The sequence below is a fragment of the Drosophila arizonae genome, chromosome 5, assembly GCF_054131065.1.
Source record: "Drosophila arizonae isolate 15081-1271.41 chromosome 5, UAZ_ARI_1.0, whole genome shotgun sequence".
NCBI classification, from domain to species: domain Eukaryota; kingdom Metazoa; phylum Arthropoda; class Insecta; order Diptera; family Drosophilidae; genus Drosophila; species Drosophila arizonae.
In genome coordinates, this window is record NC_142925.1 from 11,413,047 (window position 1) to 11,438,870 (window position 25,824).

The following is a 25,824-nucleotide window of genomic DNA, read 5'->3' on the forward strand; positions in this document are numbered from 1 at the left end:
CCGAAAACTATCGGACTTCTTGTGTTCCATTTTCAAAATATCGATATATTCGAATCAGCTCTACAAACATTGCCGCGAAGAAGAGGAATTGAGCTCTTCCTCTTTCTTTTATTTCCGCCATTGCCTGAGATAGTTGGAAAAATATGGGTGAGTGGTTAAAAAAGAGTGATTTTTGTGATAAATACGCATATTGCGTTGTTAAACAGAGTGCAAAACGAATTTTAATAGCTGTGCAGCAGCAAATGTAAGTGAATACAAAAGAGCCGGCGTCTAAACTTGTTCAAAACTTCTCGAGCTACAATTTGCAATTTGGGATACAATTTTATGTCTGTAAAAAATCCGTTAATATTAAAAGAATCGTCTAACATATCAAGTTAATAAATTGTGTAACAGTCAAATTGCTTTGCAATAGAATTATTACAATTGTTATTTGTACAAGATTTCATATTTAGTGCAACTCACAACGTCGTATTCAAACTAACCTCAAATAGCCGCCGCTCCATTTGCCATTTGTTTACATTGTGTTTGTTGTTCTTAAAACCAATTAGATGCATATACATTTGAGTGTATAAGTAAATAAACGAACAAATATGTGATTGTTATTTACAGGCAAGCCTAGAGGTCTGCGCACTGCCAGAAAGCATGTGAACCACCGTCGCGACCAGCGTTGGGCCGACAAGGACTACAAGAAGGCTCACTTGGGCACCAGATGGAAGGCCAATCCCTTCGGTGGTGCATCCCACGCCAAGGGCATTGTACTTGAGAAGGTGTAAGTAACATATTTATTCTGAATTGGTTAAGATTTTTATTTGAATTATTTGAACACATTCGATGTCTCGCAGTATATTTTTGTGTTTTGTTTATTATGAAAATCAAATCACAGGATTATACTGTGAGTTATCGGCTGAAACAACAACAAATTAAATTAAAATCATCTGCTAGCTATCATATTATTTTACTAACTAATTAAAACCTATTTTCATTCTCTCTGCTTGCAGTGGTGTTGAAGCCAAACAGCCCAACTCTGCCATCCGCAAGTGCGTGAGGGTTCAGCTGATCAAGAACGGCAAGAAGATTACCGCATTCGTGCCCCGTGACGGTAGCTTGAACTACATTGAGGAGAACGACGAGGTTTTGGTTGCCGGTTTCGGTCGTAAGGGCCACGCTGTCGGTGATATTCCCGGTGTCCGTTTCAAGGTCGTCAAAGTCGCCAACGTTTCCCTGTTGGCACTTTACAAGGAAAAGAAGGAGCGCCCAAGATCTTAGATGATGATACATCTATCAGTTTCCAGAGTTAGGGTTTAACAAATCTAAATAAACAAAACAAAAAACAACAAAAGTGAAATCTTTGAATTCAACTCCTTTGCAGATTGATTAATGAAATATCTGCTTTCAGTGGATGGAAATGAAGATTAACTTCTGGGAACTTGGAATCTATCCCGGATATTTTAGCTGCAAAGAATAGCTTAGCCAGAAGGCGGGCTCTGACGGCGCTACACTTTGGGACATAATTCAATTCATAGTTTAATACAATGTTGAGCATTTAATATTTGTATTTTGTATTTTCAGTTGGTCTTATATGTGTATATGTATGTATTTAAATGCCTAGTCTTATGAACTACCAGTATGGATTAAAGTCAGCCTGTGCCAGACTCTTCGCTCTCTTCTCAAGGGTATCCGCCGGGGCCGCCGCCGGCATTGAAGTTGTTTGGTCCGGGACGACGCATGGGCCGACGGCCTCGGGAACGATTGGCGAACATACGATTTGTGTTGGGTGATCCGCTGGGCATGTTGGGGTCTTGGTTACCTGGATGACCTCCGCGCATGTTGCCAGGCTGTGAATCACGCTGCCAGACAATGCGCGCCGGCCTGTTGGCATTGTTGTTGTTGTTGTTATTGTTTGAATTGCCACCACGCATCAAAGAGCGACCGCCGCGTCGTGTGGGCACTGTGCTGCGCAGCGTGCGGAAGCGTGTGTTCTCCGACGGAGATGTTGCCTCAGCTTCGCGACCTTCCTCCTGGTAAAATAAATACATTTGTAGATATTGATACTTTTCTTCGTGTACAATAAGCCATTTAAAATATTACCTCAACTTCAACAGCCTGTTTTTCGCCCTCTGATGAGACCCCATCGGCGCCCTCGTTTTCTTCCGAGGGTCCTTCGGCCTGGTTATCCGGGTTATCTGTCTCTACGGACTGACTGGTTCCCACATTTGGATCTGTGTGTGATTTATAGCTCAGTTAGTTATCGTTCTTTGCACAACAATCCCAACTCTACTTACTCTCATTGCTTTGTTGCTGGGAGTCCTCTGCCTGACCTGGAGCTGTCTCTTCGGCAAAGGCTTCATCTGCTTCGCTCACGTTCTCTGCACCTGCTGTCTCACTTTCATCTGACTTGTCTTTGGCCTCGGCAGCCTGACTGCTGGTGCTCTGTTCGGCGGCCTCGTTTGGCTTCTGCGGCGAGCTGGCGAGGGCGGCGGTGCAATCAACGCTCGTGCCGGCGCTTTCGTCTGCTGCTGCTGCGGCTTCTGCGACAGCTGTGCCATCGACCTCCGCCTCTACGCATGTGGGCTGTTCGCTAAAGTTGGATACTTGTGGGGAGCTGACGATTTCAACGGAGCTAAAATCGGGAAAGGGGAAAGTTATAGTCACAATCTTCTCTAGAGTTATATTGAGATACTCACCTCTCAGTGCGACGTGCAGCTGCTGAGGATGTGGAAGGCGCCTGCTGTTTCCAATTGGCCTCCGGTTGCGGCATTTGGAGGGTATTCGATTCGCCGCTGCCGCTGGTTATGGCCTGGCTTTGATTATTCTCTTGTGTAGAGACGGTGGCAGGCGAATCCTCGAGCAACTGTCCCTCGGCCTGAGCCTGCATCTGCACCTGTTCAATGTCGACTTCGTTGTGCTGATCGGGTGCATCAGCATTGTCTTCCATTTCGTTGTCTTGTTCGTAGGAGTCCTCGTAGCCCTCTTCCTGCTCAGCATCCCCGCCATCAATGGGCCCCAACACATCTTCCTCCTCATCATCAGAGTCTTCGACCTGAATATCATCCTCTTGGTCACGCTGCGACGATGTGGGCATCTGATCCACATCCATGCCGGAATCTCCAATATGCCCGGCAGACAGCTCGCCGCCGTGCATAGGCGCCCGCAGACGCTTTGCCAGCTTTACGATCTTTTCGGGCACACCCTCTTCAGCATTGGTGGAGGAGTCGCCCTCCACATCACGCGGTCGCTTGGAGCATCCTGCTTGACTGGTGGTTACATTGCTGCTGGAGGGAGTGTGGCGACTGTGGCTGCTCACCACAGTGGATGAGCTGCTGCTGCTACCCGAGGTACTGGGCTGTTGTTGAATGCTCGCCTCCTGGACGCTAGGAACAGTTGGATTCTGTGTGGAAGTCGATGTTGTTGTGCTGCTAGAAGATGACGACGAGGAGCCCTCCACACGCGGTGAGACGAGTGCCACCACCTGTTGCTGTGTACCCCCCGCAAAGAGTTGTCCATCATTCTGTTGCGGATGCTGCACGCTTTCCGCCTCTTGGGAGCTCTCCGCCGCAGCTGTCGCGCCCATGGGCGGAATGGCCGCCACGGCCACAGCCGCCGAACTGGTTGAGGGCATGTAATCTGTGTGCGATGATGTGGGCGACGAAGAGGCCATCGACTCCAAGGTGGCACTGCCTGTGGTATGCACCTGCTGCTGTGGCGGCACTAAAGCCGTGTTGCCCACAGCGGAGGAGGAGCTGCTGCTGCTGCTGCTGCTACCCGAAGCAGCGGCAGCCGATGAAGTGGACGTCGATGTCGAAGTAGAGGTAGAGGCGCCTGGCTGCTGGCTGGTGGGCAGTATGGCAGCCGTGCGACTGTTCTGCACCGAAATTGGACGAATGCTAGCCAGGGGCGTCTCTCCGCCACGCCATGGAGTGACCGTGGCCGATTGCTGAACGGTAGCCGAGCCGGACATGGGCTTCACATTGGCCGTGCGTGGCGAGGATTCGGAGATGTTGCCCTTCTCGACCATGCCCACAGAACTGGTGGATGGCTTGGTGGACTGCTGAGATCCCAGCTGGCGCTGCAGCTGATTGATTCTCATGTGAAGGGATTCATTTTCGCGCGTTAGACGAGCATTGATGTCCTTGTTGCTGGCAATGTGCTCCTGCAGCTCCTTCTCCAGACGTTGCACAGTCTCGTCGTAGCTGGTCTTGGTGCCTGCAAACGTTGTCTCCTGGTTGGCTAGCTCGGTCTTGGTTACGGTCAGCTCCTGCAGCAGGTGCTCGATCTTCTGCTTGGCCTCGCCGCCGTCCTGATCCATGTTGGAGCGCGACTTGAGATCATCGTACTCCTTCTGCAGCTGTTCATGCTGCTCCTTGGTGCTACGCATGGTATTGTTCAGTTCGTCCAACTCGGAACGCACCTTCTCCAGCTCGGCAACAGTATCGTTGCCGCCAGTCTGTGCCTGCAGGCCCGTATAGTAGTCCTTGTAGCGCTTTGCCAGCTTGCGCAGCATTAACTCCTTGCTTTCCTTGTCCTGTATGGTCTTATCCTTGGACTCGAGCTCTTCTTGCGCCTTTAACAGCTCCTCCTCCTTCTGGAGCAGGCGATTCTTCAGCTCCATGATGTCCTGAGCGTGTCGCGTGTTCGCCTGCTTGAGCGCATTGGCCTCCTCCATCTGCTTCTTACGCGATTCATCTTGCAGCTGCAAAAGCTTGTTCAGCGCTGGCAGCTCGTTGTCCAAGCGTGCCTTGAGGGCAGCCAGTTCATCCGACTGTTTCTTGCTTGCTTCCTTTTCGGCAGTCAGCAGCTTGGCCAGATGCTCACGTTCTCCTTGCAAGCGCTTGAATTCCTCCGGGTTCCTGTTGCTCTTCTCGACCAGAGCATTGGCACGTTGACGCCACTTGATGGCCTCGGTGCGCAGCGAGGTGTTCTCCACATTCAGTTCCTCAATCTTGGACGTTAGCTCCTTGTTGCTACACTGCAGCGGGAACAGCTCTTTCTCCAAGCTGCTAATGCGCTCCGTCAGTTCGCTCACCCGCTTGGTCAGCGTATTGCGCTCCTCGCGCAAAATGCGATTGCTATCGGTGATGGCATTGAGGGTTTCTATCTTGCGTAGCACCGCCTCATGCTTGGCAGCTGAGACAACATCGGTTTCGCTCTTGGAGCGCTCCTGCTTGAGGTAACCATTCAACTCGTCCACCTTCTTCTGCAGAATCGTGTGCTCCGAGACGAGCCGTGCATTCTCTGCTTTTAGAATATCTAGTTTAGCCGCGTACAGATCCTTCTCCTTGCGTAAGAATTTGATAATCTTCAGGAGCTGCTCGCTGTTCTTCACATCATCCAGAGCCGACGAGCTATTTAAATCCAAAGTGGAAGAGCTGTCGAGCAGCGAATCGTTGAGAGCATTTTGATTGGACGCCGACTTGGCGAGCGCGGCTAGCTTCGTGGTCAGTGCCTCAATCTGATCGTGCAGACTGGAGTTGAGCGCATTCAAGTCAGCGACACGTTTCTCTGACTCTTCTTTCTCTTTTTGCAGCAGACCCTGAGCCTCGGAGTTCGCTTTTTTTAGTTCATCATGGGCTGCTTGCAGGGCTTCACGTCCGCACTTCAATTGATTGAGTTCGTCTTGCATCTAGAAGCAAATATTATTTATTATTCAGTAGAGTCAATATCAGATCCTTGACTTTTAACATACCTTCAAGAAGTCCGCCTTGAATTTGGTCAGCTCCTGAATATCAGCGGAGTGTAGCATCATCTCATTTGCATACTTGACCTCGACGGAATTGAGGGATTCGGCCAGCGTTGAGTTCTCAGTGCGCAGGTTGCGAATGGTGCGACCCGATTCGGTCAGCTTCTCCAGCACAGTCTTGAGCTCCTCCTGGGTGGTCTTCAGCTGATCCGACTGATTGGTGGACTTGCTCTGTTCAGTTACATTGGCGAGCAGTAGTTCAGCCTCCAGATCAGTGACTCGTGTCTGCAGCTCAGCCTCAGAGCTCTTCAATTTCTTGATTTCCGCATCGGACTTGGCCACGGTCTCGGCGTGCATTTCATGCAATCGTTTGATTTCGCTCTCTGCGGACTGGGACATCTTGTAGAACTGATCGCCATGCTCGCGAGCCTTGGCTAGCTCTTTGGAGAGCGATTCAATTTCGATTCTGGCCTGTTCGTAACGCAGCTCGAATTCACGTGCCTTTTTGTTAGCCGCTGTGATGGGATTCTCATCCTTGGATGGGGTGAGGCTCTCCTGCAACTTCTTGCTCAGCTCATTCACTTGGTTGACCTTCACAGCGAGCTCCTCGCGAACTCCTAGGAGCTCTTGGTGCCACTTCTCAGCCTGCAGACGCTCTTCCTCCTTCAGTTTGTTGGCTGTTTCCGCTTGCCGCTTGAATTCATTCACCGTTTCGCGGAACTTCTCCTCCTCCTCTTGGAAGTGACGACGCTGAGCGGACAGTTCACGCACTGTATCATCGAGACGCTGCTCGAGACGCAAGCGTCCCTCGGTCTCAGAGCGCTCCAGATTTGCTTTGATGAATTCCAAGTTGTTAAGTAGCAGCGCTTGGCTCTGGTGCTCACGATTGTAACCTTCCTTCTCGGCCTGCAGACGAGCCGTTGTCTCTTTGAGTATGCGATTCTCGTGGCGCAAGCTGTGTGCCTCAGTCTCGGATGCGACCTGTTTGCGGTGGGCAGACATCACCTCGTCCTTGAGCATATGTACGGTCTGCTCATGCTTAATGATCGTCTTCTCGTAGTTCTTGGTGCGATCCTCCAGAGCGGCTATTTGTTGTTTGTATGTGGCTATACCCTTGTGCAGCAGTTCCATTTGTTCCTTTTGGAACTCGGAGGCGTTCATCAGTTTGCAGTTGATGGAGGTGAGCTCTCGGACCTCCTTGCGCATCGAATCAAATTGATCCTGAACAAGTGCATCATTCTTACGCTTCTCGCTGGTATAGTAGTCGTAGTTCTCCTTAAGAGCTGCATACTTCTTCGCCTCATCGTCCAGTTGCTGCTCCAAGCTGCGTATACGTCGCTCCAACTTGGCTTCTGCCTCCAGCTGTTGCGTTTTCTCCACTGTCTTTGCTTGCTCCGATTGGGACTCGTCGATGAGCACGGTGGAGTCGTCCAAATCGATGATCTGGCTGCCTAACTTCTTTTGGGCATCGAAATAGAACTTCTTGTATCGCTCACACTTGGCAATCAAGGTAGAAATTGTGTTGTTCTTCTGGTTAAGAGACTCCTCCATTTCGACGAGGCGCTTGGTGGCCTTCTCGAATTTCTCCTCGTATGCCTTCAGCTGCAATTCATCGTTCTTTTGCTCATTGGCCTCCAGTTCGGATGTCAATTCACGGATTAGCGCCAGCAACTTCACATTCTGCTCCTGCAGCTCGACAATGGACTCGAATGTGACCAGATCTCGGCTGATAGCATCACTGGAGTTGTGTACCGCGCCGTGTGGTGTCTGGCTGCGGGATCGATTCACTCCAGCACGCAGACAATTAAGCTCATCCAGCAGCAAGCAAACTTGGCGGCTCAAATCGACTTGCGACTGCTTCAGCTTTTTGTTCTCTTTGACGTGGCGCGTGACATCGAATTGTGCTTGCTCCAGCTCCTGTTCGAGTGCCAGCTTCTTGTCCACCAGCTCGTCCCGTTGTTGAAGCAGCAGCTGATGCTCCTCGGTCAGTTTGCTGTAGTCTTCGTCCTGCTTCTTGAAGACCGGCGCACGCTCATTGATTTCATCCACAATTGATTTGATCTGCAACTTAAGCTGAGCATTCTCCCGATTCTTTGCTTCCAGCTCCTCGGAGTTCTTGGCGTACAACGAGTACAGCTCGGTGAGCGACATGTCAGAACGCATCAGACGACTGGCAACGGCAGCCGTCGGCGCCAATTTGCAAATGGCGCTCTCCAAGCTCTGCTCTTGTGCCTCTTTCAGCAGATCATTCGCATGCGCAATCTCAGTCCTCAGAGACTCAATAGTTGCATTCTTTTCATTCAGCTCTTCGGCATGAGTCTGCTTCGCGAGCTGGAACTCTGCTTCTAGCTCACCATACTGATCCGTGGTATCGGTCAACATGCGCTTGAGATCCGAGATGCCCTTGAGCAGTTCGTTGCGCTCAGCGACATTCTCACTTTCTGTACTCTTATAGATCTCCACCAGCTTCTCTTTCGAGTCCAGTTCCTTTTTCAGCTTGTCTACAAACTTTTCGGTTGCCATATTGTGCTGGAACATGGTCTCATTGAGATCCTCAATTTTCTTATTCAAGTCTTCAATGGTCTTCGAGTACTGTGCATTCTGGTTCTGGACTATTTGCAGCTCATCGCACTTCTCCTTGAGCCGCACCTCCAAGTGCATGGTGTTCATAGCATGGTCACGTCGCAGATTCTGTAACTCGGCATTGTTGCGATTTAGATCGCTGCTGAGCACTTGAATCTCATTCTGCAACATGGCACGCTCGCTCTCCAAGCGCCGCTCTTTGATATCCAGCGATACCTCCTTGCTCTGCACCTCATCCAAACGGGCGATAGCCTCACACTTGGCTGTGATGGCAGCCCTTAGCTGCTGCTGATAAGTCTGCAGATCCTGCTTCAAGCGTTCCAACTCGCCATTCTGCCGCTCGATCACCTTCAGCAGTGAGTCACGCTCATCGACAAAAGACACCTTCTCCTTGCGCAATGTGGTCAAATTTTGATCGTAATTCTTAACAGATTCCAGCAGCTGATCACGCTCGGCAGACACTTGATCCAGCTGGTTGCGCAACTCGGCTACATTTTGCTCAAAGTTAGTAAACTTCACCTGGTTATCGAGTAGTTGGCTTTGCAGCTCCTCATTCTTTTGTTCTGTTTCAGCTGTTGACAGGAAGAGGAAGAAGAAATTTAGGGCACATTTTAGATATTTGGGTTACAGTGGAAACGTAACATTAAATATATATGCACATTTATAATAGCTTAATAATTTCTTATTAAGACCACGTTACTCACTGAGACGATGCGCAGCGGCTCGCTCTTTACAATATTCATCAAAAAATCCGTCTATATACGATTTAAGTTTTTGCTGCACGCCGGTTGGCAGCTGCTCCAGCTCATCCGGCGCAAGAATTTGTTCCAGCGATTGCGGACCACTGAGATCCATAATTGGAATGATCTTAATTTTTCAATGCAATATTTAATTCGTTTATTTTCTCAATTTTATACACAAAAAACAATTTTGCACAACTTTTGACGCGACGTACAAGCGAAAATTGCAATATATCTGGCAAGTGTGTACATATTAACTAAAGTCCCGTCATTTAAATGAACGAGTCATCAAATAAACAAACTGACTAGTTCCAAGTTCATTAATGAAACGGAATACTAGCAGTTTTTTTTTTTTTTAAATGAAGTATAGTATTGCCCAAAAATTGATACAATTTCATTGTTTCTAATAATAAATAAATAAAAAAAAACAAATTTGTAACTGGAAACATTTATCAGTGAGAGCCAAGTAAGTATATGAATTGCGAGTATAATTCAAAATGAACCATAGTTCTCTCCTCTAATGTCAGTGTGTCCCTATTAGCTGTCATTTTTATTTTTCTACTTAGCGCTTTTCTGACTTTTATATGTGCCGGCTTTTCTTAGCGTAAGTAAAAATAAAAGAGCAATTGTTAAGCTCATAAAAATGTTACTCTTACTTACCTAGGCGATTTGCTGCAGCTCGCTCCTTACAATATTCATCGGAAAATTTTTCAATGAATGCCGTCAGTTTTACTTGAACATTGTCTGGCACTAGTTGCAACTCCTCCGGCTGTAAAATATTGCTCAACGACTGTGTGCCATCGAAGTCCATATTGTTATTTGTTGTAATGAAAATCTTCAGAACGGTTTAATTAATATTTTACTCAGGTTAAACTTTATTATTTTGTCGGGGAAAAATCAGCGCGCGTCTTCACGTTCTTCACCATACCGACTTACCGACGTACTGAACACAAATATTGATGCATAGACGTATCGATAGCTGAATAGAAGAGGCAATGCAAAGAATCGATATATCGATATTTTAGTGCTGGAAAGTGAACAGTGTACAGATTGCAGCACTATTACGCGCGTAATTTAATTAATGTAAAATATAATTTCAAATATGACAATTATGAGCGTTTTCGTATTTAATATATTTTAATTTAGTAAGTGAATTCTAAATTGACATTTTCTTATTGATTGTTGTTTGGCTACTAATTTTGCTTTATTCAAGATTCTGCATACCTGTTTCATACCTACCGCAGCGGCTGTTTTGCAAGGCAGATATTGCACACAACGACCTCATCATATTGGCTTACATAACCCGAAACGTTGAGCCAAAGCTAACAGACAGCAATCAGCATCAATGTGTGTGCTTCAGCTCTTCATTCAACAGAGACAGGACCAGAGGCACAGGCAGCAGAGGCAGCGTCTGGACCAACGTGTGCCGCGCTTCATCTCTGATAAGGGGCAACTGCACCTACAGCGATACTTCTTTGCGATCAGCGTACACTGAGCGAAATCGTATGGCCTGCAATCAACTGTCTGACTGTGTGGCCATCACAATTTCTTGCAGTGCAACGAACGGGCGATCTGCTTATCAATAATTTGTTTTCCTTTTTTTTTTTTTTTTTTGCTGCAGCATTTAGGCAGAGATTCGCTAGCGATAGCAGCTCAAGTGTCACACGCCCACATTTTTGGAGCAGCGGGCCAGAGGTTGCCGGTGCCGTTGCCGTTGCCTGGACCCGACTGCAGTGGCCTGCCCATGCAGCCATTTGCACATGCGCCACGCCAATAAACTTGTACCCACCACCGAGGCACGCTTTGATCCTCATCCACAGTCGTCTCCGTTGCCGACTTGAACTCCCAACTCAAAGGCGATCGGCACACGTTAGTTCTGTTGTTTATATTTTTTTCTTTCTTTCTCCTCTTTGCTCTGCCCAGTCTGTCCTCTTCCTGGACTGTCTTGGCCTGGGCTTTGGCTTTGGCTCTGGCTTGGGCTCGGGCTCGGGCTGGGGCTCGAGCTTGGGCCAGCGAGCGCCGGCGGCAATTATCGCGATATGATAAACAAATATTTTTGCATCTAACCCACGTCGCCGACTGAGGCAGCACAATTTCTGGCATTCTGGCGCTTAATTATGAACTCTGTGCCGAGTTTTTTTTTTTTCATCTCTTTTTTTTTTATTTTTTATTTTTTTCTGAATATGTGTGTTTAAATGTTTATGCGTGAATGCACTTTTACCAGGTTGGTAAGCAACTGGCTCTCGTTGTTGTTGCTGTTGCCGTTTGGCCAGGGCTTGGCCCAAGTTGCTGCAATATGCAATTTAGAAGCTTATCGCACTTTGGATACCAATCAGTCGGCATTTTGACTGCATGCAAAGTGGGTGGAGAAATGAAATAAAAATTAAATATGGCTCTATTTAAATATTAATAATTTGTATGTACATTGAATGAAGGTATTTTGAATTTGATATAAATTATGTGACGCTTAAATTACATTTAAAAAGTCTGAGTAATATCTATAACACAATTATAATATAGAAAATCCCTTGAGATACCAAAATTAAATTTAATAATATGAAGCGAATCAAATAAGAAATCTTAAAGTACCAACATTTTAAAATAAATATTTCTCATTTTAAATTTTATATATTATAAATTTTAAATTATCATAGATTCTATGAAAACTATTTTATATGGATATTACAAATAAAATTCTAGTCAATAAAATTATTCTGAGTACAGAAAGATTTTTATATATATGAAAAAATATATGTATAGATCTCTATAGAATTGATTAATAATAGAATATATATTTAATGTATTTATACTGAAAGAGTATTTCATATTCAGCAAATGGAAATTTAGCGATATTTTTACTGTCATTATGAGATATGATTGAAAGATATTATACCTGAAATTCACTTATTTTGCATAAGATGTTGAAGTATATAGGAAGAAAGATATAATTGTAATATAAACATTAAATTAGGTTTTGAGTTTATTAACTTGTTTAATTTAATATATTATAAAAAAAAAAACTATTTTATTTATTTACTGTTTATTTTTGACTGTTTTATGTTTATAACTTATTAAATTATATTAAATTAATATTGTATGCAAATTTAGGTAAAATACAAAAGAATAATATATATAAATAATATGTCTAGAATATTATCTATTTAAGTGAGTATTCTATATATTGCGCAATATAAAAATTTAAAATAAAATTAAATTGTGTATATATTTTGTTATGTTTTTAATGATATTTAAAATATTAAAAACTAAATTCAGTAAGTAACATTTTTTTATTTATAAAAATATATTTGTTTTTAAACATATATTTTTAAAATAAAACAATATTAGATAAATTATATTAAATTAATTTATTAAATATAATATATAAATATTATAAAATATATATAATTACAACTAATTTATATTATTCAAATACTAAAATTTTTATTATTAAATTTCTTGTTATTTAATTATAAAACAAAATTCTCAACACTTTTATCAAATGTTTTAAAATTCTCAGATTCGCTGATAACTTCATATAAATTTAAATTGGCTACAAAGCAGCCGCATTTTACAATATTTGCATACGCTGATCTATGAGTGTCTGTGTGTGTGTCTTTACGAGCATGTGTAAGTATGGGGCTGGTATACACACCAATGCACACACACATGCGCACGTTTGGGGGCCTCCACCAATTGAAACAAACCAAATGCAAAGTCGTCTCTCCCACAACACATTAAATGCCGAGAACAGGTTTTCGTGCTTTCGTTGTATGCGACAAACTGCCCAGAGCTCTGACAAACGATCGTAGCTGAAAAGGGAGAGGGCGGGAGAGAGAGAGAGGGCGAGGCTGAGCGGGAGAGGAAGCTCTCTGCTCGGAGACGTTTTAAAATACTCGCAAAGCGACGAGCAGGAATATTAAATAAGTCTGTTTCATTTGATTCAAAAGAACTTGCCGCACGCCTGTTGCTCGGCCTGAGTTCGAGCTCGAGCTCGAGCTCGGTCTCGGGCTGCGGCTGCGGCTGCGTCTGCGTCTGTGACTGTGGCTGAAGCTGAGGCACACTTGCCCCAGAATGAGACTGCGTCGTTCGCTTCGTTCCGCTTAGCTGGGCAGCTGACAGTGCCACTGCCAGTGCCGCAGTCGCTGCCTGCTGCTGCTGCTGCCGCTGCTGTTGCTCTCTGGGGTCGAAGCTGCTCAGCTTCGAGCTGGGCCAAGACTGCGCAAAAGGTTTTGCTCGTGCGCTTTTTGGCCTTATGCATTCGACTGCGACTCGGCTCGAGATCTCAGTTCCGTTCACAGAGAGTCTCTCAGTGTGAGTGTGTGTGTGCGTGTGTGTATGTCTGTGAGAGAGAGAGAGAGTGAGTAAGCGGGGTTCAAGCCAAAGTTTCGCCAGCTTGTTGCCTGGTTGCCAGTTGGAACTTGGCAGTTGGCAGTTGGCTAGCGGTTCGTCATCGGCGTGGTTCATGTATCTCTGACTCTGACTTTTGGGCTCGCAACGTAGGCTCCGGCAGCAGCTGCGTTGCGCTTATAATATATGTATGTATATCTACATAGAGCGGCGTGCATCTGTATCTGTATATATCAGCTATAATAGTATATATAGGCCCGGTTATATGCCAAATGCGTTTGTGCTGTGCATTTTTCCCAAGTGTATTGTAAACTTGTGCGCCAACAACAACAACAACAACAACAGCAGCAACAACAACAACAACAACAACTTGCTCTCAGTTTCGTATTTGTTTTTTTGTGAAATGTTGAAGCCCTTGATTTTAAGCACCAGATACGTTCATTAGTCGTCGCAAGACATTTCGTGATCGTAAACGCGTTTATAAGCCAACCTCTTGATCTTGGCTTAGACGGTTAATACAAGCCAGCGGTAAAAACAGTTCACAAAATACACAAAAAGATATACAAGAAATCCAAATAGAATTTCAGTGTAATCTGTAAGAATAAAAATATATGCAAAGTGCTAAAGAGTGGCCAAAAAAAGTGTACGATCTGGCTATAAAAGTGCTAGATTAAAAGCCAAGAAGCAACAAAAGTAAAATCTGATTGCAAAATTCTCAAGTGTGTGGAGTGCTTAATGTGGGTTAGGGCCTAAACTAGCACAAATTAAAGCAATACACATAACACATACACACACATACATATATATAACACATACACCCGCACAACAAATAGACACAAATTCACACATGCCAACAACAGCAACAACAACAACAACGAATGCGCAAATTTATGGTTGGTTGTTGGGTTACCACGGCCAGCAGTCGCTTAGGGAAAGAAAAAAACTAACGGAATAATGCAACATTAAGCAAAATGCTGCTGGCCCTGCTAAAGCTAAAGCAAAGCCCAAACCACCAACAACTACAACAATCAGAACAACAACAACAACAACGACAACAACAACCTGCAACCATCGTCGTCGTCGCCGTCGTCGTCGTCATCGCAGTCACCGTTACCACGAAACGTAGCCGTTGCTGTTGCCGTCTAAAATGGAACCCTCATATGATCACGAACATCCACATCATCTGCTAACAAATTACAAGTAATATTTACATTTTTCCCATGCTATAAAAACAACAACCACTACAGCAGCTACAGCTACACACACACATATATATACATGCATTTTTTTCTCGCTGTTTAATTATATCCAACCGTAGCGAAGATACATATCTTTCAAGATAATAACCATAATGAAAAATGGAAAAACTGCGCTGGTAGTTGTGAAGAAATTCTCTAGATATGTCTACTCTAAGTCCGCTGTGGCTCTCCCAAATATATATACTATATACAGAGAGAGAGGGGGAGTTCAAATCTTAGTCACAAGCACGACAACTGGCGCAGGAGAGCGAGAGATAGAGAGATAGAGGGGATATATAGGAGCTATGTATACCTTATATAGTTGTATACAACAAAACTTTGCTTAGATTTGATTTTAGTTTGTTTTTTTCTTACCTATTTTTTTTAGTTTTTTTAAGAGTTTAAAGACAGCCCCCGAGACAGTCACTTGCACTTGTATGCGTATGTCCGCTGCTCCGTTTCACTGTGTGCGTTCTGTGTGAATATGTAAATAGTTAGTTAGTTAGTTAGTTAGAATAGAACCCCGCCGCCTCGGAGTTGGTCAAGTGGAAAGTAAACCAAGAGAGCAACAGCAGCGCCTCACAGCTAGCTGGTCAGCAAGAAAGTATGAGAAAAAACCTTAAAGAAATATATATGATAGAAATATAAAAATGAGAAAAAAACTACTTTTTTTTTGTAGTTTTGAAGTCTCGTGGAGAGGTCAACATGCCGTTTCGCTCATTAAAATGATTTAGTTTTGATCTAAGCTCTCTGATAGCTATGCATGATATTAACATAGCATTAGGCTTCAAACATTTAACTAACCTTACCAAGCATCCGGTTCAGATTTCGTTATATATATATTATGCTTTATATATTAGAAAAAAAAAAACCTCTTGAAGTCTTCTTTGGAAATCGCAAATATTTTGCGCTGCTCTGTCACATATTTTGTCACATTTTTGTTGTTGCTGTTTTCTTAGGGGCTTTTTGATGGGTTTGCGTTCGTCTTTGATGTGTGCTCTATAAATCAATCTACCTTTTGGGTAGACACATCAATTTCAACAACTTTTTCAATTCAATTGATTTGCATTTTCGGAAAGAAAGAAAACAACAAACAAAAAACTATTCAATTCCATTTTATTACCTCTAACTAATTTTAACTATCTATAAAGCAGTTCCGTTTCGTTTCGTTTCGGATAAATAATTTTATTATCCCTGCCCAAGATTAGTTGTTGAACAAATTGGGTGCTAAAAGATTTATTTTTCCTTTCAAACTTGACTACCCAGAGTAGGAGAAAAAATCATAATAATAATTCTTCGTTAATAGGCATATAAATCAAGCGTCGACAAGTTAATTGTTTCAGCTAACCAGCCAACTAGTTAATTAATTAGTTTATGCACACTTCCCCCATATAATTATTTCTGTATCAATTGTAGCTCAACTAGATATAATAAATTCTGTGTTAAAAGCATTTTCTTTATATTTCACTTTCACAAATAAATAATTAATTATAATTAGAAACAATCGGAAGATTGAAAGGAAAATGTGAATGAGACATTATAAATTAAAAATTTATTTATGAAAAAAACTTTATATATAAATAAATGCATAAAATAATAAGAAATTACTAAAAACGGATTGTAAATAAAAAAATATATAAAAAAGTTCATTACCTAATTTATAAATAATATTATAGACAAATTTAATCGGTCTTAGGCCTAATAGTGCAGTCCTTTTATCATTTTCTCGTTAAACCATTTATTAAATATGCAAAAAATATGTTTGACATATTACTAATAAAAAATTACAAGTATTGACTGATATTATTATATCGCATTAAAATGTATTATTTATATACCTTTGTTTGTTTAAAGAAGGGATGATTGAGATATATGTATTAGGGTGGTATTTCTTGTTAGGGTGTTACTTATTATTTCGTATTAGTAGTATTATTATTCATCTTCTTAGACAAAACACAAGATTCAGATCATCTGTAAATGCTTCAATATTAATTTTATTTAAATATTATTACTTATTTATTTAGTTTATTTAGTATTTTTTGATCTATGTAAAAGTATTTATTTATTTTATTTATGTATTACTATTTTAATTTATAATTATTATTTTAATTTGCAATATTATTATTTTTATTTAATTTAATTACTAATTCTTATTATTATTTTTTTTTATTTTCCAATACAATTGATCTCAAATTTTCCAAGTACCATATTTAAAAATGCTCTACATATCGACACTTATATGTATATATACCTATTCATATAGCTAATTCTCAACCAGCCAAGCGCTGCGAGGGAGTTTGTTATGTGCGTGATAAAATCCATTACATTTCAGTACATTTTTCATGGGTCTCACTTTATATATATGTATATAGTATTTTTTTTTTTTTTTTTCATTCTCTTTAAATGGCTTTTGTGTGTGAGAACTGGGTCTCGCGTTATTTCTTTGGCGACGGCTGTAAACCTCATTAGCCGAACTGATTCGCAGGCGTGTTTCGGCTTCGGCTTGGATGCTCTCGGGCCCAGCAGAGAGCAGCCACAGCACCAACACCAGCAACAGCAGCCGCACCACCAATGACGCCTTGCTTCATTAGTTTAATTATGTTCGAGAGCAGGAATCTTTATATGCATACCACAAAGACTCTCATATGTGAGTCTTAGCATATGAGTCTGAGCTGAGCAGCAAGTCTTAGGGCCTCGGCCGGATCTGGCACTCGCAGCTCTCGCATCTCTCTGGTGGCCTCTCATTCGTTCGCAATGAGACAAGTCGAGTCGAGCGGTTGCCACAGGTAGCTGCGTTTACCTTTACCAGTTGTTGTTGTTGTTGCTCTTGATGTTGTTGTTGTTGGTTCATTAAAGCAGCGGGCTAAACGCGCTAAGATGGCGGTTGCCCAAGCCGGATGCTGTGGCTGTTTATGCTTATTGGTCAACAACAAGCATCTACATACACACGCGCACGCACGCACACACGCACGCACATGCTCATGCATATGTATGCGTAGCGACTGCGTCGTTAAGTTATTCCAGTACATCACACCTGGGCCGCAGTCGCCTTGGCACCACCACAGTCAAGCCAACAACAACCAGAGCAACAACAACAACAGCAGCCACTGAGGGCCAGCTCTTCGCTCTCGCCTCTTCTTCTTCTGCCTTGGCATCTTGGCCCGGTCTGGACTGGTTTTTGCTGTTGCTGCTGTGTTCAGGCAAAATGAGTTGGAAAACAAATGTATGCGACTTTTGAGGCGCCTCGCACCACCAGCCAATAGACTGCAAATGGAGCAGAGCAGATGCTGCATCTGCCACAGGCCACACCCACCGTGGCCCGCAGAGAAACCAAAATGGCTTTTATTACCACAAACTTTACAAAACTGCGTGCCAGTTGCATATGGCCGGCAACATTCATAAAATGGCTCTTAATTAATGTAGTCGAGAATGTGACAAGTGATGAGAAAGTCAACGGGGAATGGTAATGGGAAGAGAGGCGAAGATGCATAGAGACGTTCGATAGATAGATAAATGCATTTTGAATTTTGATATTTTATTATCATTATCATTATTATTATTATAATGAGATGGTGTAATGGTTCCCTTTTTGGAGATTTCTACTTGGTAATTCACGAGAGACAGAATGTTTCCCTGATTACCCGTACTGCATTATTATTAATATTGTCGATATCTCAGTATTACTTTTATCAGTATCATAATAATAATTGTATTACTATAATCCTCACTACTATTATTATTAGTTTTAAAAGCAAGTTATAGATTTCGAGCCAGATTCTCAGTTTTAATTAATTATTCACAGATTGGTGACGAGCTTTATTCAAAATGCTTAAACTATAACACAGAGCTGATAAAGAAAATCATTAGTACATATACTTAACATATTTATTATTTTATACTTTTTATTGCAAATCATATATGATTTCCAAATAGCTTGACTTTCGTGTTACAACAAAAAATCCCTAAAAGTCTTAACTTACTATTTATTTTCATTATTCATAGCTGCGATAAATTGATAAATAAAATAAGTCAAGACTATATCAACAATATATCATATGTAAGGATATACTCTTTTTGGACTTCGCTATACTTCACTTCACAGAGGTTTTTCTTGTGCCTTTAAAAGTTATAATAAATTAAAGAAAATAATAATTTTATTTGGTGTAGAGGAAAAATTACTATGAATATTTAACTCTGCAAAATGTTTATGGGTTAAATTTTTATACGAAATATTTTATAATAAAAAAACTTTATTTTTTATCAAATATTTAAAATATTAAAATTAAAAATTTATAATATATATTTTAAATTTTTATTTTTTTATTTTTTTTTTTATTATTACTTATAGAAATAATTAAACTGCAGCTTTCAGCAATGATAACAGATACTATAACAAATACGATAATAATTATCACACACAGACTCGTACCCGGATATTTTTGCTGTAGTTAAATTAATTTCTAATGGGAAACCCATTTTTGAACTGCTTTAATTAAGAAAATAATGACTCAAGCCACAATACGGATGCTTAATATTTAAATTTACAATGCAATTCTGGTTAAAGCTAAAGTTTTTATTATTAAATTTAAAAACAAAGCATAAAATTAAAATTTGTATAACTAAGTTTAAAATTTAGGTTATTTTAAAAGAAAAACAACTACATTTTAATATGATTTTATTTTTTACATATACTATGTATAAGCAGTTATAGTATTTTACTATGTAAATAAGGGAAAATGTACTTTCTATGCAGTCGTTAGGCTAATATGTATGCTTAAGCATATGTTATGGAGCCTAGGCCCACAAGTTCCCACGTGCCAGATATCCGGCAAAATACATATGCTTAATTCGAAGAGTATGCCATTAAAAATATTTAGAATTTTCACCTGCCACATATTAGACTAGAAAGCAAATGCTTCGTAGCTATTTGGAACGTGTGAATAGACGATCAACATGCGAGAGAGTAAATTGAGTATGGAGCCAATGCTTATAGAGAGGGTCTCACTTTTGCTGAGTGTTTGCTAAGACTGTAAATTATAATATATAGTTGATGTATATATAGAAAACTGATAAATAGACTATAGATATTATATATGTTTGAGGTGGTTCATTAGACATTTCAGTTAGAATTATATATATATTATATACATATATACCACATATAGTTATCCGACTCATAATTAACATAGTATACTAAAATGTCGCATATGCCAAACGCCGTCGCCTTTTCGATTGTCTGCTGCGTGCCTCGAAAGGGGAGGCTGGGGCAGCCAAGTTAAAAGGCTGTCTTTGCGACACGGCGACACATGAATCACAATATGCTAAAGGGCTGACACTCTCTCCCGATCAATGCGGCTTCTGAATGAAGTTTTTTGTTTCTTCTTTATTTCGTTTCTGTGGGCTTGTTAAGGCCAGAGCCAAAGTTGCCTACTTTGCGGCAGCCGCCAAGTTGCCAAGTTGTCCGAGTTGTCCGAGTTGTTCAAGCTGTTCGAGTTGTCCGAGCTGCTGCTGCTGCTGCTGCTGCTGCAACCGGCGCAGTTGAAGCCACCAGCAGAGTCCCCCGTTGCGGTTGTCGTAAACAAAACGTTGCACGCTCCGCGCTCCACGGTCTGCAGTCAGTGCGGACGTTCAGTACTTGGACAGCACAGACAACAGACAGCAGACAGTGGACAGTGGACAGTGGTCGGAGAGACAGAGGGACAGTGGACTGGGCGACATACGATGGTCAGAGAGAAAGAGAGCGAGAGCGAGAGAGAGGGAGAGAGAGGGAGACAGCAGCTTTGGACAGAGGACCGCAATGTGGAATATGTGGCATTTTGCAAAGATGTTGACATTTTGCGCGCATAAAAATGCCAACTTACCGGCCACTGTATGTGTCCTATTTTAAAATCAGGGCCATGGCTAAGACGCTGCCCGGCTGAGCACAGAGCACAGAGCACAGAGCACAGGGGCTAAGCCAAAGCCAAAGCCAAAGCTAAAGCCGCATCGTCGTGGATCGTGAGCGCGCGCTTAGGCCAAAAGCAGACCAAAAGCAAAAGCCAAAGACCAGTTGGACAGGCGTACAGACCAGGACGGTATAATTTTGTGTAGCTGGCTAAAGTATTTAGCAGCAGCAGCAGCAGCAGCAGCTTGCGGCAGCAACAGCAACAGCGGCAGCCGCAACCGAATATCAAAAACGTAACGATGTCACCAGGAACCCTCAATAAATTATCCAGCTGAAGCTGAAGCTGAAGCTAAACCAGGGGCTCAGCCTGGGCTGGGGCCTTAGCTCTTGAGGTTTTGTGTCGGCATGGCCTTTTGGGCCGAAAGAGAGCTGAAACTAGAGCGCCTAGTTGGGGCCAAGGTAGCCTGGACTCCTGGCCTGGGCCTGGGCCTGGGCCTGAGCCTGGCCTGGCCTGGCCTATGGAGCCTAACAATTAGGCCGAGCTCTTGTTGGTAGGCAAAAGAGCAGACGGCAGACAGCCAGACGGCCGCCGAGAGACAATAGACCAAAAGTGTAGTGGGCAGCAATAAATTCAAACGGTAACAAATCGAGCCGAGGGGCCAAGACAACACGCACACACAGAGCCCAAGTCACAGTCGAGAGGCCGTAGATCAGGCGGGTCGGGCTCTCCCTAAGGGAGCGAACCTGGAGCAAAGCTTTGGCAATATTTAAACTTGTCTCGTTTGGCTGCTGCTGCTGCTGCTGCTGCTGCTTTTGCTTTGGTTCTGCTTGAATTCCTGGAAGCCGAATTACTTTGAAATGTGTCGATATGTCGCAACTTTTAAAAGTTATGCATAAAGGTCTGGGGCCCCCGAGCCGTAGCATACAGCTCCTGCTCCAGCTACAGCTACAGCTTCTTTGCTTACTCCACTGTCTGGCGACGGTGGCTCGGTGGCTCAGTGGCTTCGGCGGTGCGGCCTCCTTTGATAATACAATAGCTGCACGCGCCCAATTTACATTTATGTCCACTGACATTAAGGAGCGCAAAACGTTGCAGGCCAGCCATCCAGCCGGGAGCCTGGTCCAGTTTTCAGCCCAGCCCTCCCTGCCGCCCCCTACCCTTGAGCCCCTCCCGCAATCTGCATTCGCCATTCTTCGATTCTCGTTGGTGTCTGATATAAACGCAAAGTTTATACCTTTGTTTCCCTCTGCTTCGTCTCGTTTTATTTTATTTTATTTTATTTTTTTATTTTTTTATTATATTTTTTTCCCTTTGCGTACCGTGAAAATTGTCAACGTATTTAGCAGCGATTTTAAATATCATTATAAGGCGGACTCTGGCGACATTTTTGCAACTGTCGTACGTAATTTTCAACAGTAGCTCATAAACACAAAGAGAAACATGCTTAAGCGATTCCATCTCTAATTAGGCACTCTGATACCTGTGCAGGTAGCACCTTTCAGAAGAGATGCCGAATGTACGTACGTACATACATGTATATAAGTATATGTATATGTTAAGCAGCAATATCTGCTCGGCTCAGATACTTACATATATGTGGCAGCTCTTATTATTTTAGTGAACATTTTCAGTTGTGTATAAAATACTTACTTATGCTATTATTTAATGATAATATTGTATGTATGTACTACTTATTATTGTTGTTTAATTAATGATAAACTATCTTATATATGGTCTAGGTTTATAAATGTTTAGTTTAAAGTCATAGAGTTGCATTGAAGAGATTGTTGTAGGAGCAAGTTAATTTATTTAATTCATATTCTTCTGCTCTATTTCCTTGTTCTCTTCTGCAAGGCTTCCAATACATTCTCCTACTTACTACTCTTGTTACTCCTCTTTCACTGCTATTTCATCCTTCCTAAGCCGAAAATTCAGCAGTTATATAGGTATGTATAGTAATCTATTCTTCTACCTTTAGTTAATTTCCGATAGTTCTTCTTCTTCTGCTCACTCTTGGAATACTCGGACTGCCTTCTTGTCCTCTCATATTTATTATTAGTTCATGAGTGGCAAACAAATGAAATTCCAAAGTGAAATGCTTGAATTGTGTTGGGTGACATTCGAGAAGTGAAGAACTTCTGGGGGCGCTCGGTGTATGTCTCCGAAGCAGAACCCTCAACCGAATTGATGCCGAATGGATTCCTTTTGAGCTATATATTTTATATGATAAGTAAAGTCAGGCAGATTCTAATATACATTCATATATATACATACATTTATACATATATACATGAGGCGCAATATTAAATTATAATACTTAAAAATCAAACACAATATAAGTTATGAACAGTTTGTTAGTTATCATTCCTGATTTTGAGAAATTTAATTTTAAGAAAATAAAAATATATACATATATATGTATTATAAATATAAATAATCAAAGAATATTTTCCATCTAGGTTTACTAATATTTATTTTCCACATAAATACCATATATTTTAATATTTTGAATAAATTATAATCTCTTCATCATCTCTTCTAATTGCAGTGCTAAAAAGTATCCTCACGTGTCCCGGACGCCGGAGTATAGCCACTCGACCGTGGGCAGCGATTATCCGGAGCACGGTGTCTACTTGTCCGACGGCCGGCTGCTGCACGAGAGTCCCAGCGAGAGCATCTACCATGTGAGGCAGGGCAGCGAGCACTCCTCGCCCAGCTTACACTCTCCAGCCATACAGAGCGCCGGCTACGACAACGAGCACTCGATGAACGAGGCGGCGCTCTCGGTGCACAGTCACAGCCACTCGCCAATGGTGTCCAGTGCGTATAGTGTGGGCGGCGGTGGTGGCGGCGCAGCCACATCCTCACTGATCAACAGCAATATACCGCTGCTGGGTGGCGGTGGGAGCTCGGTGCTGAACAAGTTCTTGTCGCATCCGCATGCCGGAATGGACGAATGCGGCGCAGCGCCGCTGGAGCCGGCGTCCATGTGGAGCTATGACTACAAGGGCGACATATGTGCCTCCAATTGTGGCTACCTGGATCGGCACAAGGCCTTGGCCAGCGATCTGAAGTACAGGCCAGGCGGCAATCAGTCAAAAAGTGCCAAAGAGTCGCGCATTCGCCGGCCGATGAACGCGTTCATGGTCTGGGCCAAGATCGAGCGCAAGAAGCTGGCCGACGAGAATCCCGATCTGCACAATGCCGATCTCAGCAAGATGTTGGGTAAGTGGGCTCGCACATCTTCCAGCTCCAGGGTCTAATATCTGGTTTTCGGCAGGCAAAAAGTGGCGCTCCCTGACGCCGCAGGATCGTCGACCGTATGTGGAGGAGGCGGAACGTTTGCGCGTCATTCACATGACCGAGCACCCGAACTACAAATATCGGCCCAGGCGGCGGAAGCAATCGAAGCTGCGCACCCTGCAGCCGGGCAAGGAGCAGCAGGCAGACGCTGCCGCACAGACGGCGGCCGGCGGAGCCAAGAGCACGCCCAAGCTATCGTCGCCACCGTTGGCGACAGCCACCAGCGGCAGCTACAACACGCCCACCGACGACAGCCGCAACTCCACGCCCCAAAATGTGGGCGGGCTGTACGAGCAGCCACTGAAGCCGAGCTACTCGCCCAGCTCGGTGGACTGCTACAGCAATGCGGATAGCACGGAGCAAATCGAGTCTCTGAATGCCAGCTGCAATGAATCCTCCCCAGTCGGCAATGTCACCAACGTCTCCAGCTATGACAGCTCGCTGCTGCTCAAGAAGCTGACGAAGCCGTCGCCGGCGTCGTCCAGTCGAGCGGCCAAGCAACGCAGTGAGAAGCAAGCGAAGCTGGACGACAAGTCCAAGCAGCAGCAGCAACAACAGCAGCAGCAGCAGACCAGCCTGTACGCCTCCTATCCGCTGAGCAGCTCCGTGGCCGTGGTGGCGGCGCGTGGCATGTACGTGACGTGCAACAATCGCGGCCTGCTGGACCATGGGCACTCGGTGAAGGGCACCTTTTATCCGCCCGTGTCCAGTGCTGACGACGATGCCGGCAGCAGCATCACCACCATGCGCCAGCCGCACTGCAGCACCAGCTCCAGCCTGTGCACTACCATATCCAGCGCCAGTGCCAATGAGCTGAACAGCTACACGGTGGCCATGGCCGAGAGCAACTGCAGCAGTGGCGGCGGCGGCGGCGGTGGCGCCAGCGTCGGCAGCCTGCGACTCAGCATGAACGATCTGGGCGCCGTGTCCAATGATTACCTGTCCAGTGTGAATGCCAATGCGTACGGCATGCAGTACGAGGACTTTCTGCGCTACCAGACCAACGACCTGGACTACGATCAGCTGAAGGAGACGACGGCAGCGACAACGCCGACGACGTCCGACAACGGGGCACAGAAGTGCGCCAAGTATCCGGACACCAATCACAACTATGACGACTACGAGGCGGAGGCCTATAACAATGCCATGCTGCTAACGGCGCCGGGGCCACCGCACAGTGGAGCCACTACCGCCAGCTACTACACACAGCTGCCCTATTCGCTGGCCAGCGGCGCATGCACCGCCTTTCCCCTGCAGCTGGCGGTGCCCTTCCAGCAGACATCGGCCGCTGGCGGCGCAGCTGCCTATGGACAGCCGATGCAGAGCAGCTACCTGCACTACGGCAACTACTATGAGGCCGCCAATGGAGCGGGTGCTCAACTGCTGCCGCAGCAGGCGCCAGCTGTAACGCCGCCAGGCACGGCTATGCAGCAGCAGCAGCAGCAGCATCATCATCATCATCCCCATGCCCATCATCATCATCCTCATCATCACTTTGCGGCCAATGGCGGCAGCTCATCTCCTGGCATGGTGGGCGATATGCTCTTTGAGCATCAACAGCAGCAGCAGCAACAGCAACAACAGCAGCAACAGCAGCAGCAGCAGCAACATCAACAACAGCAACAGCAGCAGCAACAACTTCAACAACAGCAGCAACAGCTGCATCCGCGCAAGGACGATGAGATTAGCAATATCCTGGCGGGTGTGCGCAAGACCTGCTACAGTAATTAATTAACGGCGGCAGCTCACAGGATCCGCCTGCTCTGAAATTTGTTATATTTGAATGTAGAGTTTAGCGCTTGGTTAACGGTACGCATAAGTATTGCTCCCCCTACCTACCCCTGCCTACGTCCCAATTTCCTTCTTTACAAAATGTACTATATTTAGAGTTTTTCTATTATTAATCTATCATATGAGATATGTTAAACTTAAGTTAGTTTGCATTGAAATAAAATCAAATTCGCTATGAAAATATATCACGTTTTTATGTATGTATGTGTATGTTTATGCATGTATGGCTCTTGTACCAGAAAAGATAAGGACTTTTGTGT

The 25,824-nt window shown here is 43.8% G+C and overlaps 3 protein-coding genes across 6 annotated transcripts; 2 read left to right on the plus strand and 1 right to left on the minus strand.

The window, feature by feature from the left end:
• Positions 1-4: 4 nt before the first annotated feature.
• Positions 5-1,339, plus strand: RpS23 (ribosomal protein S23). Its single transcript, XM_018012064.2, has 3 exons — positions 5-147; positions 610-769; positions 999-1,339. Exons 1-3 carry the CDS (start codon positions 144-146, stop codon positions 1,264-1,266), a joined length of 432 nt encoding a protein of 143 aa, XP_017867553.1. The 5' UTR covers positions 5-143; the 3' UTR covers positions 1,267-1,339.
• Positions 1,340-1,523: 184 nt separating this feature from the next.
• Positions 1,524-9,961, minus strand: Mgtor (nuclear basket protein megator). Of its 2 annotated transcripts, none has more exons than XM_018012060.2 (6): positions 9,661-9,961; positions 5,684-8,832; positions 2,685-5,620; positions 2,283-2,620; positions 2,089-2,219; positions 1,524-2,018 (listed from the first exon to the last, which is right to left on the minus strand). In XM_018012060.2, the coding sequence occupies exons 1-6, from the start codon at positions 9,809-9,811 to the stop codon at positions 1,668-1,670; spliced, it is 7,056 nt and encodes a 2,351-aa protein (XP_017867549.1). In that variant the 5' UTR covers positions 9,812-9,961; the 3' UTR covers positions 1,524-1,667. The 2 variants fall into 2 exon arrangements, with proteins under 2 accessions (XP_017867549.1, XP_017867548.1); XM_018012059.2 differs by lacking the exon at positions 9,661-9,961 and adding an exon at positions 8,965-9,392.
• A 3,456-nt stretch (positions 9,962-13,417) lies between these two features.
• Sox15 (Sox box 15 transcription factor) lies at positions 13,418-25,747 on the plus strand. 3 transcript variants are annotated; one of them, XM_018012061.2, is made up of 3 exons: positions 13,418-14,547; positions 23,019-23,695; positions 23,751-25,747. In XM_018012061.2, the coding sequence occupies exons 1-3, from the start codon at positions 14,495-14,497 to the stop codon at positions 25,502-25,504; spliced, it is 2,484 nt and encodes an 827-aa protein (XP_017867550.1). In that variant the 5' UTR covers positions 13,418-14,494; the 3' UTR covers positions 25,505-25,747. The 3 variants fall into 3 exon arrangements, with proteins under 3 accessions (XP_017867550.1, XP_089326633.1, XP_089326634.1); XM_089470507.1 differs by having other exon boundaries at positions 13,420-13,535; XM_089470508.1 differs by lacking the exon at positions 13,418-14,547 and adding an exon at positions 20,754-22,929.
• Positions 25,748-25,824: the final 77 nt, after the last annotated feature.

Coding starts and splice junctions, on each gene's coding strand:
- RpS23 (XM_018012064.2), top strand. Junction 770..998: donor GGCATTGTACTTGAGAAGGT/GTAAGTAACATA, acceptor CTCTGCTTGCAG/TGGTGTTGAAGCCAAACAGC.
- Mgtor (XM_018012060.2), bottom strand. CDS start 9,811: ATGGACTTCGATGGCACACAGTCGTTGAGCAATATTTTACAGCCGGAG. Junction 8,833..9,660: donor AGCTGCAGCAAATCGCCTAG/GTAAGTAAGAGT, acceptor TCCTGTCAACAG/CTGAAACAGAACAAAAGAAT. Junction 2,220..2,282: donor CCAGCAACAAAGCAATGAGA/GTAAGTAGAGTT, acceptor AATCACACACAG/ATCCAAATGTGGGAACCAGT.
- Sox15 (XM_018012061.2), top strand. CDS start 14,495: ATGGAACCCTCATATGATCACGAACATCCACATCATCTGCTAACAAAT. Junction 14,548..23,018: donor CATCTGCTAACAAATTACAA/GTAATATTTACA, acceptor TTCTAATTGCAG/TGCTAAAAAGTATCCTCACG. Junction 23,696..23,750: donor CGATCTCAGCAAGATGTTGG/GTAAGTGGGCTC, acceptor GGTTTTCGGCAG/GCAAAAAGTGGCGCTCCCTG.